General features: G+C 41.2%; 1 protein-coding gene across 4 annotated transcripts in view; it reads right to left on the reverse strand.

Annotated features, from left to right (window-relative positions):
* Window positions 1–19,140, reverse strand: part of SH3RF2 (SH3 domain containing ring finger 2) — an 81,124-nt gene that overhangs the window by 43,058 nt on the left and 18,926 nt on the right. For all 4 annotated transcript variants that reach the window (XM_079967963.1, XM_079967964.1, XM_079967961.1 and 1 more), the window contains one exon: window positions 3,613–3,882. In XM_079967963.1, coding sequence (XP_079824089.1) covers window positions 3,613–3,882 — 270 coding nt within the window. The remainder of the gene's footprint in view (window positions 1–3,612; window positions 3,883–19,140) is intronic.

Below are 19,140 nucleotides of genomic sequence, written 5' to 3' on the forward strand. Positions count from 1 at the left end.
GTGGAGGGATGCACAGGAGGAAGTGACCTGTGTAAAATCTACCTCAGGCATAGGCAAACTCGGCCCTCCAGATGTTTTGGGACTACAACTCCCATCATCCCTAGCTAACAGGACAGTGGTCAGGGATAATGGGAATTGTAGTCCCAAAACATCTGAAGGGCCCATTACTTAAAAAAATAATAATCATACAGGGCGGGGGCTCTCAGAAATCCATTAAGCGCAGGCCAAGGTGACAGGATGAAAGCTTGGTTCACAATGAATTCAAGAAGCCCAAATGGTCTTTAAATCAGAATACAATTCTGCCCAGGATAAGCACATTTAATGCTCAAATGATGGCAACAGAATGCTGATGGCAAACACGTTAAATGGATTTTGTGGACTCTATATATGCTTGAGTGGGGAGAGGACATCTGGCTCTAGTGCTGTTTTGAAAGGGTGCTTGGAAGCCAGGTTAAGCACAACCACAGCCAAGAAGTAACCCTGACTCATGTAACTTCATAGAACCTTATATTTCTTGGACCCCTTGTAGGAAGGCCTGTCTTAAGTACAGCACTTGAAAAGTATGAATAGCACCTTGCTACAATTCACTTGGCTTGCTTAAGTGTGGCAAGAGATAATAAGGGCACAGCCTTTTTTGTGTCGGAAGTTTTCAAAATGGAGAAGCAGGAGTTGAACATCCTCTCCTTGTAAGTTGCAAAGTTGATCTCACGTTGCCAGCCACGGGTCTGTTAATAAATTCTTCTCCCCTTGCTGAAATGTGAAACAGTAAATCTCAGCATTCTAACCATGCCACAGAGGTGGAGATGAGCTCTGTCTCCAGCAGCAAATAAACAGAATGAGTAACCACCGAAACAAAAGACAAATAAAGGAAGAAGAAAAAATAGCAAAAGGAACAAATCACAGCACATCCAGATGGCATGAAATGGAGACAATGTCTGCAGCTAGCAAAAGAAATTGTCCCTTTTCTGTGTCCCCTGTGTTGTTGTCAGTGATGTGGAAAGCCACTTTTAAAAGTGTTGATACTGTCGAAATGAGCAGCAGCAGATGCTGCAGTGAAAACTGGCGCTCACAGCTGGTTCCTCCTCATCCCAGGCTGTGATAACAACTGGCTGTTCGATATCTGAGCCATCCTCCTGCAGCTCCCCTTCAAGCTACCCCTAATCTCAGGGCTGTGTGGGAAAGGTCCTTAAAGTGTAACTCGGCCTCATCATTCAATTTCCCACAGCATGGCCATAGACTCAAAACGTGAAGCTTGCTCTGTGTTATACTGTGAGCCAGTTGCTCCTTTACACACTACAAAGTGTTCCTCTTCTCATCCTCAGATGCTGAGGGGCATATGCTTCGGAAAAACTAATGGCAGTCCTATTAATCATACTTTCTGCTTTCCACCAAAGCATGGTGGGCTGCTCTGAAATACTGGTTAAAGATTTCCGAATTTGGCCTGGGGAAGGGATTACTTTTACATTTAACCAGGGAGGAGTCTATCAGCTCATGGTTGAAAACTATGGCCCAAAAAGTCTCCTCGATTGGAGTTTCATCATCCTTTTTACATCATCTGGGTTATGATATTGCCTTAAATCCTTGAGGCAGAGGTTATGGGATATTGCATCTTCGCTCTCAATCCATGCAACTTGCGAACCATTTGTGTCTGGAATTCAATATGGGCATGATTTTCAATTACCCTTGTATCTTATGAATCTGTCAGTACCCTATTATTGTTAACTGTTTGTCAAAGCCAGATTAAATGTACTTCCATCTGAAGTTCTAAACGGCAGACTGACCGGCATACCCTATCAGAATAGACTCTGTTTATGTTCTTAGGCTGTCGGTTGTAAGAAGCATATCTTTCTACACTGTGGGGTGTATAAACAAACCAGGAATCAATTAATTAAACCCTTATTTGTTAATTAACCTGGAAACTCTGAAACTTTCCATGTCAAGTATCTTCTCAAAGGTAAGTCAAATGATATTACCCTGGCTGTGGCAAAATTTCTCTCGAAGGTAATAAGAAATAGAAATCTGCATTCTCTTCATAAAACCTAGTGACTGCTTGGTATCTTTTCCTTGTATCTCTGCTGCATTTTGCTTTCGAAACTGTTTTTGTGGGTCTTTGGACCACAGTAAAGAATGTTTGATACAAACAGTGGGGCAATTGGAAAATATTCAGAGTGCTTAGAGGACGAAATGACCAAGGCACCTAGCCATCTTGTCTCTCCTTGCTCAATCCTGAACTGTTTTGTTTTATAACAGTATTGGGTTAATTGAGTCTTCATCATCAATTTTATATAGCACTGAAATTGTAAAGGTGTCTCAAAAGTGGTTTACAAGTATAAAACCAACTGTAATTACATGGAAAACTTCAGCGCTGAAAGTTGTGGTCAATTGATTGTTATGCTACATGTCATGAAATGTGCCCAGAGGCAACCCAACATGCAGACTCACAGAACTGTGGGTCATGGGGTGCCCAATGAAGAAAATACAGAGCAGTAAAGTGGTAGGAAGAAGTTGGGGAAAGTTGTGGTTCTATTTGAATTGCTGGTGCTACAAGTATATGGGCATTTTGATATGAGCATTTTTCTAGAGAAGGTGGGCTTTGGAGCTGTGCTCACATCATCCAGTCATTATTTTACATCTTGGTCACTATACGACCCACAACAAAGTCAGACCCAGGGGGCTTTTGTGTTGGACTGTTCCAGGAAGATTTTATAAATCAACCTTTCTGTTAGCCAAACGCCAATCTTCGTTTTGTGGAAAGTTGATTGGGTTTTTTCTTTACCATTAAATGTTCAGTGCTGGATTTTATAAGAAGTCTTCTTCAACTCCTCATAATCATTTATATTCATGATTACAATAATGCAAAGCTTTTTCAATGAGGTGGCATTTTGCAAAAGATTGGTTGCAGCACAAAGCTTTGAGATCCTTAGATGAAAGTTTCTGTGGAGATGCCCAAATTTATCTGTTCTTGGGACATCCATGTATATTAGCATCCCTCAAACTAGTGCTCTTTAGATGTTTTGAACTGCATCAGCGGCCCCAGGCAGCAGTTAGAAATGATGGGAGTTGTAGTCCAAAACATCTGGAGAGCCCCAGAATGTTCACAGGGTGTATTATTTATTATAAAAAAATGGAAGATTTACTTAAACCATGGGCAGCAAACCTGTAACACAGATGGAGCAAGTGACAAAGATACCTGAGCTGTGTGGGGCACTAACTGAGGAGCAACAGTCTCTCCAGATACTGTCTCATGCTGCACTGATACCTGTTCTCCAGTTCAGCAGACTAGAGACACTATCTTAAGGCATCAGGGAAGGTTGCGTATACCCGACAGAGTGTATTAAAATGGCACTATTTCAAATGGGATCGAACTTGTCTACACTTGCTAAAAAGGTTGATGATCACTGACTTATACCTTAGTCATCTGGACGGTTGTTGGTATTAATGGTAGTAACTGAATGAGTGAGCATGCCTGTTATATTGTGCCCTTACACAGGACCACTAGGTATACTTCCCTAATAAAGACTAGATAAGAGCCACGATAAATCACTGGTCATCATCTGAACTGGGCATGCTTAAATGAGATCTCTGTCATGGGCGAGTGAACACCAGACTTACCTTATGAAATGGCAGACAGTCTGTTTTTTCATTTCTGTTCCTGGACTTCAGATCAAAGTTATAAAGTGCTCTGCACAGGGGGAGTGGCTGTGGCAGCTGCTTGATAACTTGCACTGAGTTTGTTGGGAAAACGCCACTGACCCCATTGATCTCTCCTAGATACCAGTTTTCATCCAGCTGACGGTGCAATATAATGGTGTCACCTTTGTTGAACCTCAGTTCTCCGGGGTTGTGGCCTCTGTAGCTGTACAAGGCTTTTGCCTGGGGAACCTTCAAATAAAAGAAACAGAGAAGTGACATAGCTTGCAACAATCTTGAACCACGAGTGATTTGGGGCAGTTTATGTTGACTTCAAGATCAGGACCAGTGTCTTGGAAACGAAAACCATTTCTCCATGTCTTTAAAATGACAGGACCTAAAAAGCAGCAATTCTCAATTCATATCAGTGTCCAATATGATTTCTACCAATGAGTAATGTCTATCCTTCTCAAGTGATTTCAAGGAGTTGAAATTTGTCTTGTGAACTTCAACACTTCTTCTGATGATTATTTGGGGTTTAACAAAACAGCTTTGTTTGCATCCCCCTATTTTGTTTTCCTTACTCTGTTTTTTTTAAAAAATATTAGAATCAGATGTTTTTTGATAATGCTTTACGAGAATCACAGCTTTCATCCTCACAGGTCAGTGTGATGGCAGCATAAGCAAGGTTGACTGTGCAACAAAAGGTATTCTGAGAACAAAATTCAAACTTTCTTGTTGCACAATCAAGTACATTAATAAAAAGACAGTGCCTGTCTTTATATGACACACAACCCAGTCTAAGGGCTTATCCACACTTACCCCTCCTTGCTCTTTCCAGGCATTGTCAATGATTTAAACCTCCATGTATGAGCACTTACAACACTTTATTTATTTATTTTTGCTCTGGAGCTTTCCCCACGAAAACATGCTCTTTAAAGCTCAACTGGAACAAACGCCAATCTGTGAGAATCCCAAATTGTAGCTACGATTCAGCTTTAAAGAGCAAGTTTTTTGGGGGGGAAGCTTGGGGCAAAACAAACAAACAAATGCTAGGACACAGAACATTAAAGCAGTTAAAGCACGGAAAGTTAAAGTCGTTTAGATCTCACTGATTTTCAGTGTATCAGACTGCAATATGCTTTATATTTCATAAGGGTGTTACTGTTGTTATTCCCTATAAAATCAAATGGTAAGAATTTACTGAAATCAGAAGAGTTGAGGCATTTGCCTCTTTTCTTTTAAAAAAACCCACAACTTTTTTTTGCCAGCTTCCAAAGTAAAAATGGCTGTTGGGTTGCAATATCTAATTTACTGATCTGAATCCTATTTTATCCACTCTGAAACTTTCAATTTACTATACAATAGACCGGATAATTTAGTCTGGTGGAGCAAACCCAGAGAGCTTCACTGGATTCATTGTCCCTGTTGCAGGTATGATCTGAGAGCAGCTACGCAACCTACTCCTGCGCCGCCACCCCCTCCCAAAGAAGCATAGCAGAGATAAGGAGAAGGGTGCCGATCACTACACAACGGCTTCAGGTGTAGACCTCCCTGGGCCCATCAGGCAGGGAGCACAAGTATCTGCATCCACTCGAAAAATGAGGTTGCTATGCTCCCAGTGCCAGGAAGTGATTGAACGATACAGTTGGGTGGAAACATCAGGCAGCATAAGAGACCTCATGAAAGTAAATGGACATGCTGTAGCTTCCTTTACACACCTCATACACAGTGTATTCCAAATCTATCCTGAAATTGCTGGTGAAAATGTAAAATAGTTACAAAGTCAAAACAGCTGCATGGAGAGGACGACCCACAATGCACTGCTTTCTGGCAATAAAGAGGACGAGTGGGGACCAGCAGAAAATGTTACAGTGCAGAGTGATTCCTGTTCGCTATTCCAGTTACTCCATTTCCTCTCCTCCCTCAGTTTTCAATCCCCCTTCATCAGTCAGCTAGCCATGCCCACTGAACATGCTCAGTCTTTTTTTTAAAAAAATGATATTTATTAAAGTTTCAATAATTACAAAAAGAAAAAAAGAACATACCACGTTAAACAAAAACTGAGCAACACACCACAATATAAAAAAAAGAAAAAAGGGGAAAAAAACAGAAAAATAACACCCATTAAACTAAAACAAAATTAGAAAAAAGAAAAAGCATCAAATCTCCTTTCTATTCTTTCATTAGCTTGTTTCCTTGACCTCCTCACACCTCCCTTTTTTGTATTCTAGGTCAATTATCTATTTCAGCAAATCCTTTCCCTCTTTTAAAATTTTTGTCCTGTAAATTGTCTTAATATAATGTAATTTTACTTTTCCTCCTTTCACCAATTAACATTCAGTTATTCCCAAATCCTTTATATCATTCCTGCTAAAATCATATATTATTATTCCAACATCCTTCTAACAAATATTAATTTTACAATGTTTCTGTAGATAGTCTTTAAATTTCCTCCAGTCTTCCTCCACCGACTCTTCTCCCTGGTCTGAACATGCTCAGTCTTTCCTGGAATGGGTTATTTTTTGGGTGGGGGTGTGTGCACTCTGATAGTTTTTTCCTTTTTTCAATACTTCTGAAAACCTCAGTGTTCCCCAGAATCTAATGATGCCTTCTACCAGTGCATGAGTAGTGCCATTCTGTCTATGCAATGCCAGGCCCCTGGAGAACTGAGATTGCTGTTAGAATGTAGGATAATTAGGCAAAAAAATAATTTTTAAAAATTGGTCCTTCTCTATCTGGACTTTATGATAAGTTCAAATTTGAGGTGGAAGCTATATCTGTTGGCAGCTGCTTAGCTGTTTAGCAGCCTACGCCAATTTCATTTCTACTCATTTCAAAAGTATATTACTTCCCATTTTTCATATTGTTCTGCACTGCTGTTGTTGTATTAAATATATATATATATCATGGAATCATAGAACTGTAGAGTTGGAAGGCATCCCAGGGGTCATTTAGTCCAGCCCACTGCAGTGCAGGAATCTCAGCTAAAGCATCCATGACAGATGGCCACCTAACCTCTGCTTAAAAACCTCCAATGACCTTCATTGGTTGACACCGACTTTCCATGTATTTTTCACAATATGTATTTTTTTTTATGCATTCTGCCTTAAAATATTCTATGATTCTTTTGCACACATTTGATTCTAAAACATTTTTATATGTATTTTGGCATGCTTTCGGAACTGAGAGCTGTATTGCAAAATCTGGAGAAGTGTGAAAACTGAAGGCTAGCTGTGTTCCAATTTATGTGCAATAATAGTCTGGGAAGCATGAATTAGGTACAGTCACTTAAAAATGTGAACAAAATAAAGCCATCAAGTATCCCTACTTTCATTTACCACATTCTAGGGAAAATCATCTGGAAAAGGGTCCTTGCCACCCTTGTCATCTTCCTATAGACATCTGGGCTGGCTGCTGCTGGAAAGTTTTCTTTTTGGTTTTCTTTAAATAGCCAAAGATCAGGCCTTGGGCTATATATACACTATGCCTTTAAAGCACATTCAGAACACATTCTTTCCTCCCAAAGAACTCTGGGCACTATAGTTTACCCCTCACAGAGTTACAATTCCCAGCAAACTATGGTGGTACCTCAGGTTAAGAACTTAATTCGTTCTGGAAGTCCGTTCTTAACCTGAAACTGTTCTTAACTTGAGGCACCACTTTAGCTAATGGGGCCTCCTGTTGCCGCCACGCCACCACCGCACGATTTCTGTTCTCATCCTAAAGAAAAGTTCTTAACCCGAGGTAATATTTCTGGGTTAGCGGAGTCTGTAACCTGAAGCGTATGTAACCTGAAGCATCTGTAACCTGAGGTACCACTGGACAGCACCCATAATTCTTTCAGGGAAAGAATGTGCTTCAGATTTGAAGGTATAATGTGCATGAAGCCAAAGACAGCAAAACAATGAAGAAATGACGGGAAAGTAACAGGTTGATAATGATGTTGTCTGGATTACCTGCGAAAAGGGAATGAAGAAAGGAGGGAGACAATGTGTTGGAAGCAGTCATGTGTTTTTTTTAAAAAAACTTAGGTGGCACACCATTGGTCCTCTGGCTCCCATCACCCCATGATGGCTGGGACTGAAGAGAGGTGGAATCCAGAACATCTAGAGGGCACTAGGTTGGAAAAGATCCTGACTGAAAGCCTCTGAGTTCAAATCAATCACTCCCAGGATGCAGATGGCACCAAAGCAGCCTAAATGAGCTGCAGTATCAAAGCAGATATCCTTTCTTTCTTTACAAACAGAAAACCCCGAAGAGCCAAAGGTCAGCAACTGCCCCAGCTTATCCTGTTCATTTCTAGTCTAAAGACATCCCTACCAGTGGATTCCAGGTCTGTATTAAAATGCAAGACATACACGATGCCTTTAACAGGCATTTTGAGCCCAAGTGACATAGACTAAATATATAGTCAGCTCTACAAATGCCAAACTTCCCACCTCCCATGCTTTAGAGAACAGATTGATATTAACTGTTCATGCCAAAGACAGCAGATGCAAATGGCTTATGCTTTTTATAGTTTTACGTTAATTTCCAAAGCCCTTAAGCTTAACCCTCACCTTTCTCACATTTTGCAACTTGAGAGGAGAAATCCTATTTTGGGTATACATTAGTTGGCAGGGAAGCTAAAGCCAAGTATTACAATATGGTACGGTTATGCTCATTGTGCCTTCCGTAGGTTTCAAAACTAGACTGCTGCCATCAGCAGAGAACCCCCGAAGTATGGAAAGGAAACAGAGTGCTCTACAATAAAGGGCTCCCCACACAAGGAGAAATCGAATGCTCATAGGCAGGGACTGAATGATTGATTTTGGAGAGACTGTTGCATTGTCATTTTTAGGGAATAAAAGAGTTCCTGTTACTCTAATGAAGTCTCTGGCATTCCTTAAACATTTGGAGTCCAACAACTTCTGAAGGTCCACACTCATACCCTACTAAGGTCAACAAGCCACACTCCTAGGGAAGTATGCAAAGGATTGCAGCCTTATGGCAGTCCCTCTTCTTCTTCTTCTTCTTCTTCTTCTTCTTCTTCTTCTTCTTCTTCTTCTTCTTCCTATTATTATTATTATTATTATTATTATTATTATTATTATTACCCTGCCATCTGGCTGGGCTTCCCCAACCACTCTGGGCGGCTTACAGCATATATAAAAACATAGTAAAACATCAAGCATTAAAAACTTCCAAATACAGGGCTTCCTTCAAAGGTCTTCTAAAAGTTGTGTAGTTCTTTATCTCCTTGACATCTGAAGGGAGGGAGTTCCACAGGGAGGGGGACACCACTGAGAAGGCCCAATTAATTTCCACCTAGCATTTCCTGTAGCAAATGCAATGTTTTGACTTAATACCTTAGTGGCTTCCAGTTCCTGAGCTCCTGGTTGTGCTTCTCAATAGTTTGCCAGCACCACTGGAAAATGTGGTTTGGTTGATCTCATAGTTATCACTAGTATCACTACTGGGACAGGTGGGGGTGATGGACATTATTATTATTATTATTATTATTATTATTATTATTATTATTATTATTATTATTCTGCTCTTCATCCAAGGATCACAGGGTGATTTACAATATAAAAACACAAAAATACATAACATAGTAACAAATAAAAACAATACAGTCTCCCACAGTTTCAAAGGTCATAGATGGTTTCATTAGCCAAAGGCCTGGGAGAAGAGGAATGTTTTTGCCTTGTGCCTAAAGATATGTATTCAATGTTCATTGTTGCAGATGGATGAAGATTAATCAAAGTGATTAAAAAATAAATAAATCTGACTGTTCTTCCTTTTAAATATTACTAACTGCTCACACAATGATTCACTGTTTCCAAATTGCCCTCCCACCATCCAGCACCAGCACAGCCTGTCAAAACTGAAGCTGAGAGAACAGTTTTTAAAAATACCATTTCTTGAAAAATGCCGTATTGTACAGAACCAAATCAAATGTGCCCAGCAAACTTTGAATTTGATGGATTTTGTAAGTCTGCCAGTGCTATTAACTGCATAGTTTTCTTCATCCATGTCACCTGCGGATTTGACGGATGCTTTTGGATCACATTTTGTAATTGTTGTTCCCTGCCTTGGGAATCGCTGCATTGAAAGGAAGATTATAAATTGCCTAAATAAAGAAAGTTGCAAAGTAATGAATTTTGCTTAGCCATACTAACTAACTGTGAGTGCTGCAAACTGCAAGGCATGTAGGAAGTGGCCTTATAATAACTCAGGCCATGTCTCCATCTAGTTCAGAATCATCTACAACTTTGCACTGACTGGCATTGGCTCTGCATAACTTAAGACAGGATTCTTTCAAATTCCCAACCAGAGATGCCAGGGACTCAGCACTGGACCCTGCAAAGCATGGGCTCTGCCACTGAGCTATGACTTTCCCCCAAATGTATAGCCCTCTCCTCTCTGCTCCAAGCATGAAAGGACTTGGTACCTTCTGTTTCTCATTGCACATATTTATCTTGGCAAAACCATGCAAGCTCCGAAGTGGTACCTGGTTTTTCATCACGCAGCATGGAAATAATAGCCAAGGCTTAGTTCACACAATCAGTTAAATGAATTGTAAAGCTTGGCACGTCCTGCGTTGTCTTTATTTACCACCTAACTGCCTGGGAGAATGCAAATGATCCATGACAGTTGATCTGAAACTGATTTTAGCTTTGTTTGCACTGGCTTAAATCCACAGCCTGGTTGGCCATCAGATACACACCGACACAAAAATCACCAACAAAATCTGCCCACAGCCAACACATTGCAGTGTGCAAGTGTAGCACCAGCCTCTGCATTAGACTGGTAGCTTTTACACCAGATCATCTTATGCTGCACAATTCCTGGCTGGTTAATTCCTAAACGAATAGTTGCTGGAGTGCAAGCCTGCTTAGGAACCATATCCCAGAAGCACTCTTGAAGTTTGAGGAGCACGAACCTAAATTGGGTGAAGTATTTGATGTAATGCTTACCTTTCTACTGTAAGCTTGTTTTTTTTATACACATTTGCACACCCATCTCCATCCTCCACCCAGGCAAGCAACTATCATTGTCAGAGTTGAAGGGCACATTCCCATCCAAACAAAAAACACTCAAGGAAGATGTGGAGAAAGATCAGTTACCTTAGGAGAGTAGGTGTGGCTGGGGAGGGGGTGTGGTCTGTGGAGGATCCAAAGGCCAGATACAGAGGTCTGTATACAAATTTAATACAACAACAACAACAACAATATGGAGGGCCACATCTGGCTCCTGGGCTTGAGGTTCCCCACCCCTGGTGTAGAGACTAACAGTGTGGACTATAAACTTGGTACCTCTTTGGTTCAATTGCCAATTCATCTTTTAACCTGCCTTAGACTTAAGCAATGTTGGTAACATTTGAGCTTATACGTAATGGTGGAACAGCCAGACATTTAAGCTTCTGAGGTGTACAAACATCAGTGGAGCTAAAAAATTTTTCCCAACACATCCTGTAAAATACCTAATCCATTCATTTTACATGCAAATCTGGATATTAAAAAAAATAAAAAATACCCACAACTATTTGTAAGAGTATCGCTGAAGCAAGAATAGCTTTTACATTGTGTTCATTGTGGTATGTGAAAAAGCTTCTGTGTTACTATACAGCTGCAAAGGCAAGGAGTTTTCAATAGCTTATATGTATACTGCCTTGGAGGTTTTAAAAATCAAAACCTCTCTTTCACTTCTTCTTAAAGGATTCCTGGGATAACAAGGCACTGCATGGCTAACATGGAGTTAGAAGCCCTGTTTCTGCTTGGCACAATCCAAACCAGTTTTTTGTACCTCAAAGAATTTTAAAAGAAGGGATAGCACGCTAAACTGTTTCCCTGAGTTGTTGTTGTTGTTGTTTTAAAAAACTTTGAGATGTTTTAAACAATCCTCTGGTCCTACACTGGTGTGTCAAGTAAATTACTACCACTGCTTTATGCTGCTTTCAATGGAACAGCGTAGTTCTGGGTCTCAGATTCCGCTGTATATAATTCTTGTACTGTACACAAAGTTATACAAGAATTATGTGGCAGAATCTGAGAAATGGAACTGCTGGAGGGAAAGCAAAGCGATCGCTTCTTGGAACTTCCCAGGAAGCCAGAATTCAATTTCCTTTGCCAGCCCAATGACACCCCAACCTCCCTGAGGCTGATTAGAATCCTGCGATTCATTGCCGCCTTGTGTGTAACAAAACTGCCACATACGTTTCTTCCTGAACAGAATGCCTCTGGGTGGGGGCAATCTGGAGTGGAGAAGCAGTCAGGTACATTACCCCTCTCACTGCTGCGCATTTTTATGCTGTGACATGCTCTCCTCGAGATTGTTCTTCTTCTCTCCTCTCCACCTCAATGCTTGCATCCTTGTAGGAGTCAGCAAACAGCCTTTGCAAGTAAATAGCCAAGCATGAACATGGAAAGGACCCACAGCAAGGCATCACTGCTTTTGTCTTCTTTGTTGAAATGGTCACATCAAGGGTGAGAAACCAATGTCAGCCGAAGGGCCATGTTCCCTTTGGGAAGCCACATGCCAGTGACAGTGGGTGGAGACATGAATGTCCATTTTAGCTTTCTGCAGTGGGCTAGTCTTCACACACACTCACACATAACTCTTGATCATCTATACAGCTAAGCAAGAAGCATGTCAGGTTCCACATTCCACCCATGCAAAAAATTCAAGGAGCTGGTAAAATATGTGTCTTGGGCAGAGGGTATGTGACCTGAGGATTTATTGGCCTGAGGTAGTCTGGGGGGAGGGGGCTGAGGCTGCCCATCCATGGTTTATGTCCTGCCTGTTGTTACCTCAGAGATGTTCTACAGAAGCAAGCCAGTTTCTCCTACACCTCCTTCAAATGAGAAGTGAGGAAAATCCTTGGGGAATGTTTGGGCTCAGCCCCAGAGGGCTGAAATGCAGCCATTCCTACCATTAGGCAGAGTGAGGCAGTTGATACAGGAAGCTGATTGAAGTTTTGTGAATGGGTAGCCAATTACTAGTTACTGAGGCTGCTGTCCTAGGTATGCTTATCCAGGAGTAAGATCCACTGAACGCCTATGCAACTTACTGCTGAGTGGATATTTATAATATTGCATTGCTAACTTATTAGTATCATATTTTTACTATCAGAGAAGGGGAGGTGCAAAAATCTGGTTTTAAAAAAATCCCTTGAGTGGCCTTGAGTACTAAGCATTGAGTACTAAGATTCCTGCACTGCAGGGGGTTGGACTAGATGACCCTTGTGGTCCCTTCCATCTCTACAGTTCTATGATGTATGATCTTCCCCTGCATAAGGAGTTTTAGATTAACTATTTGCCCAGTCTTTAAGGAATGCCTTTATACAGGGCAAACACAGATTTGTGTCTACACTGGTGGAAAAAAGGAGCTGCAACCAATCCTGGTGCCCCAAATGTTGCATTCAGAGGTAAATGTTCACATGTGAAGAAGCTCTTTGATCTGCTGGTTTCATGTCACCCAGGGACAAAAAAATATCCACTCACTGCAATACTCCCTCTAGGATGTCCCAGAGGGAGAAACTTTTCTTGAAGAACACACCTTTGATACTGTAGACTAGATCAAAGTCAGTAGTTAAATCTGCTGTCATGGTGAAACATCAAGATCTATTGGAATACTACTACTACAACAAATCTGGGGCTGCAATAATCTTAATCTTAAAGTACTGTAAGTAAAACAATGGGACTTCTGTAGATACTGAGCTGTATCTACAGATTGTTTTATTTCCCTGCTCATATACACAGACATCAACAGAAGGAAGTTTGTATCCTATCCTACCTTTCAGATGAGGGCACTTGGGCCGCTCCAAATTGGTGACATTTTGCTATCAGCATCATCAGCATCATATTTATTACCCACCCTTCACCAGTAGGTGAAGGTTGCAGATGTCATTATATTAGTGTATAGCAGGCATAGGCAAACTCGGCCCTCCAGATGTTTTGGGACTACAACTCCCATCATCCCTAGCTAACAGGACCAGTGGTCAGGGATGATGGGAGTTGTAGTCCCAAATCATCTGAAGGGCAGAGTCTGCCTATGCCTGGTGTATAGCGTATTAGTGGCGGATTTATACTGGACCATCTACACATAATTCCACCTTATTTGTTTTTTACTAGTCGTTGGGTTGATTTTGCTGCCCAGAAACCTTGAAAAGGCACTGTGCTGAGCAGCACACAGTGGGAAAATCAGAAATTAGGTCACAGCCTAAGTCACCAGCCAGCCAGCTAACTAACTGTAATGTGCACAGCAATGTTTCTATTCCTCTGGGGCTGTTTTAATCCTTTGCCATCAAGTATTCAAGAAAAAGAAGAAAATAGCCACTATGACTGCAAGTATAGTGAGTGTTTTAAAAGAGTAGAGGGTAATTTAGGGCAGAATTTTTTTCAGATCACTTTAAGTTACCTCTTTATATTTCACCCTTTAGCAACAAGCATCAAATCCTGCTCTACTCTGATAATGACGGCAGAATAAAGAAACATTTACTTCTTATTGCAGGCAAACAAACAGGCTGGCTCTCTTTCAAAGCAGCAGAGACCATCCCCATATGCAGTGAAGTTTTAACCACACTCTGGACCGGTGGGGGGGGGGCAACTTGAAAAAAAATATTAGGGAGGGACCGAGTAAGCCCTGCCCTGCAAAATCGATCATATGACAGGGTGCGTACACACCATTTGAATGGCAATGTCCATCAACTTTGGGGGGGCTAGCCCCCTCAAATATTTTATGGGGGGACAAAGCCCCATTGACCCCTAGGAGTTGACTCCCATGCTCTGGACCCAGACAGCTAGGTCCAAGAAAGACAGGGGTCAATAGGGCATGTGGCTGGAGCTATAGCCACCAGACCTTGTCCACACCAGCTGACTGCATAAGCTGAAACCAATCTTACAACACATTCTTGATAGTGGCATTGGGTACTTCAAATGGAGCTGCAACAAGTGCAAAATCAAGATCATTCTGAAATCACGTGACTTTATCTGCAAAGTGTGTAACCAGTTGGCCACAGCGGGTCTTTGAATGCCCCAGAGCCCCAACCCCTCACAGTGGGAGTGGGCAACCTATTCTTATATTGCCCCTATTCTTAAAACATGCTGTCATTCTTTAAGTGGAGGGTGTTGTTGTTTTTTATGCCACAAATTATAAAGTAAATGGCCTTAGAATAAACGTTCATCCATCTTTTAAGGTCTACATTGATTCTGAGGAGACCTCCTTTGCCCTGAAATTCTTCCTCTTGCACACAATGTAAATTGGGATTATTTTAAGTAAATAATCCCATTAAATATTTTCAACTGCATAGCCTGCATTAATGAGACAAGGTAGTCACAGTCACCAGAAGCTGTTGCTGTATGTGCAGAAGTTTCTTACTTTTCCTCATTACTTTCAATGAAACTTTGGTTAATTGCTCACATTGACCAACTTTGCATTTATTTAATGGGAATGTGATGTACAGAAGCTTTTCTTTGAGCAACCAATTTGGTCACACACATTTGCTTAATGAACATCCAACAAATAATTTTATAGTTTTTTAAAAAAATGATGTTCATGCTGATGCCACCATGCCAAGCAAATTGTACTGGTACATGTGAATTTGGACTTGAAACTTGTTTACGCCGCTGCAGCTGACCAACAGAACAAGCAACCTTTTTAGTGAACATCTCATTCTACTATAGCCCATTCAGCTTAAGCTCCACTATAGGGAAGCTTCCAGAACGCTTTTCAATCTTTGTGGTGGTTTGGCTTATATAAAGAATTACGATTCTTGAGAGAACTCTTGCGCATAGTTGATTTCCCCCTTTAGTGTTCTCCAATGACACTCAGAATTGCCGACCCAATTCTGAATGGAGCTGAGGGGAGTTCAGCCATCTCTATCTGAGAAGGAAATATCTATAATGCTTGCTTGGGCTCCACTGAGGGCCAATCCAGAACTAATTACATGGGTCTGTTTTTAAAGCAAGTTGATGGGAGATGGGGAACTCAGCAGTTTCTTGAGCAATGAGAAGTAGCAGTGCAGGATTTTCCCCCCGTTTGTTTTGGGATGAGAGAATGCTATAACCTTTAGAGCCCAAACCAAAGACACAAGCCCTTATCTCTTTTTTTGAAGCCAAGTTCAGAATCCACAAACTTTCTTTTTCAGTCCCAAGCAGTGCATCACATCTCAGTAGCTTGGAGCAGATCCTGTGTACCAAAAATTGTTGCCCACAAGGGTTCAGTTCAGGAATGGCCAGTGTGGAGGGATGGAGACACTACCTGGCCTCTTGGTACCAACATTGCTGTAGCTTACCAGGGGGAAGAGGGAAGGAGCAAGATGGCAGGCAGGTTGGTGTGGTGCGGGCACCCTGCTGGAGCCAATCCATTGCTCACACTGTTACTTTTGCTCTGTGCCAAGCTCCCCACTGCCTCACCCATCTGCCTCTCCCTACTGGGAAGCCACAGTGATTCTGGTGCCAGGAGACTAAGCCCTGTGAAATATACTCAGAGTCGAGAGTGGATTTCATGCTCTTTATTCAGCTCATAGTGGTGAGGAGGAATGTTCCCCCAGGATGTCTGCTTTATATACATTATTTACACAATGGGCCCCATGTGATTGGCTAATTCCAGGATTCACCTATAGGCCAATCAGGTTGCGGATTCACTTCCACCTGGAGCTGGATTGGGTGGCTCCTGTGGACCACTCAGACTGCTGCATTCTGAATCCTATTGTTCTAGGGCCAATCAGACTGCTGCATTCTGAATCCTATTGTTCTAGGACCAATCAGACTGCTGCATTTTGGATCCTATTCAACTCAGTACGTAACACCCTGTCACCCCTTCCTGCCAGCCACTCCTGGTATTATTGTAAGGGAGAACAAAACAGAGGTATATAAAATTATGAGTGATGTGGAGAAAGTGCATAGAGGGGAGTTTCTGCCCCATCCTGTCTCCCAGAATACTAGAACCAAAGATGGCTCAATGAAGTTGAATGTTGATAGATGGAGCACAGACAAAAGAAGGTACTGCTTTGCATCGTTCAACCACTGAATTGACTCCCACATGATTTAGTAAAACCATTACATTAGCCTCTCAGTAATTAAAAAAAAAAACCATTTCATGCTAAATGTTCTCTGCACCAAGGGGTCTTTGACTTTTGTTAACAGCTGAAAACACTTTCACAAGCATTCAAAATTTGTCATAATTTCAAATTTAAATCTTAAACTAAAGTTTAAAATTTGAATGCTTTAGGCTGTAATCCTATGCTCATTTATCTGGAAGCAAATCCCATTAGACTCGATGGGACTTACTTCTGAGACTGCATGTATTGGATCACACTGTTTGTCTTGTTATTATGCCTTGATTTTTTTGATTTTTTGCAAGTGTCAGAAATGATCGATCCTAAGTTGTCAACTCCTCAATGCTAAATGGCAATGTATGACTTCTATCAAATACAACTAAATATGAAATACTGTTTCATGTCCATGGTCCTGTGCATACTAACTGTCAAAGTCAATTAAATGTTGTTTCTTGTCAAATATCAGGTGTTGTTACATATCAAATCAAAGTCTAATATTGAAATCAAATATCACTGTATGTTAAATACTATGCTCAAATGTTTTAATAAACCAGAGATTTAGTCAAGTGAATATCTGAATAAAAAATTGCAGAAGAGAATTTTTGAAAGGAACACTGCAGACAAATTCATTTCAGCTCAACTTTCAGCTCTGTCGCTGGTAGTTTTAGGCTTTCCAAGGAAAACAAAAATAGATTTCTGGCCTCCGTTGAACAACGATGATGATCTAATATGCTAGATTTACCCATTGCATAAAATAGAGAGTGAGAAGGGGGCAGAATACATATTGTGTGAAGAAAGTTGTTCAAAGCTTCTCTTCAGAGCTCGAAGAAATGTGCACTGTGATTTTGCTTAATGAGCTAGTTGCAGCTTTTGTTGACATTATATTTATTATAAGATTCCCAGCTCATATTATTAGATTTATATAAAAAAGAGGGGGGAGGGTCACTAAATTAAGAAAGAGATATCATGGAACACCCTATTTGCAAAATTTTACCGTTCCAAAATACAGGCGCGCTTTCACTTTTACAAGATTGAATATACTGCCTTTGGCTGTACTTGAGGGTTGATTTTTAAAAAAATCCACTGGAAAAATGGTTATGTCCCTGTGGAGATGGCAGTATTGAGTCAGTGGCTCATGTGCTTCTGGCTTGCACTCTTTATAAAGATTTGAGGAGTGAGGTTGTCCATGCCGGGTTGCTCTACCATTGCTACTGTGTCCTTTCTTTTAGCGTATCAAGATGACAAGGTGACAGCAACAACTGCAAGGCTTTTTTTTTTTAGCGGGTTAGCAGTTAGAATAAGACCTACTATTTGATTATTGATGTAAACCCCCAAAATGTATTTTCTATAGTTAAGTTTTTACCTCTATCTTCAGTACATTTTATTTTATGTTATTGCTGTGACTAGTGGCTGATGCAAACAAAGATTCTTCTGGTTCTGATACATAAAGACATCTCATTGGCTAGATCATCCAACAGTTCACCCACAAAGCCTTGAGTCAGTGAAATGCATCAAGAAGAGGCTGCATAAGAACGATTTAATGTAAAACCATTTATGAAAGGAACAAACCCTACAGGTGGTTGTTGCTTGCAATGGCCCTTCTTGTGATACTCAGCAATCTGAAGGAAGGGAATAAAGAACCCAAGCCAAATAAACAATGGTGAGTGGGGGAAATGCCACCATTTTCTTGCTTATCCAACCTGTAATGTTTAACTCTTCGATGTATTGGCACAGATTGACGTAAGAGAATTCTAACCTGGGCCACTTGAGATTGCAAGGGCAGCATATTTTTAAATGTTCCCTCAGATAACAAAATCCCCCTGATATAGAAAAATTCTGACTGCAGTCCTATGGGAGGAGTTGTCCTGTGTGGACTGGGAACTTTAAAAATCAATTTCCCCAAGGGACAGGGAAAAAAGCCACCTTCTTCCAAGGTACTCTGTGAATAAGTTTAATTTGGGATGTTTTTGTTATAATGAGAGATAAGTACAGTCGCAGACAACTCTGGCCTTGTGACGCTCATCTTGCTTTACAGGCCGAGGGAGCTGGCATTTGTCCGCAGGCAGTTTTTCCGGGTCATATGGCCAGAATGACTAAGCCACTTCTGGTGCAACGGAACACCGAAACCAGGGCAGCGCACGGAAACGCCATTTACCTTCCTGCCAGAACTGTACCTATTTATCTACTTGCACTTTTTGGCATGCTTTCGAACTGCTAGGTTGGCAGGAGCAGGGACCAAGGATCGGGAGCTCACCCCGTCATGAGGATTTGAACCTCTGACCTTCTGATCGGCAAGCCCAAGAGGCTCAGTAGTTTAGACCACAGTGCCACCCGTGTCCCTATAATGAGAGATAAAAAGGTAAAGACCCCTGACAGTTAAGTCCAGTCATGAATGACTCTGGGGTTGCGGCGCTCATCTTGCTTTACTGGCCGAGGGCGCCGGCATTTGTCCGCAGACAGTT

Source organism: Podarcis cretensis, assembly GCF_951804945.1.
Source record: "Podarcis cretensis genome assembly, chromosome: 2".
Classification (NCBI taxonomy): Eukaryota; Metazoa; Chordata; class Lepidosauria; order Squamata; family Lacertidae; genus Podarcis; species Podarcis cretensis.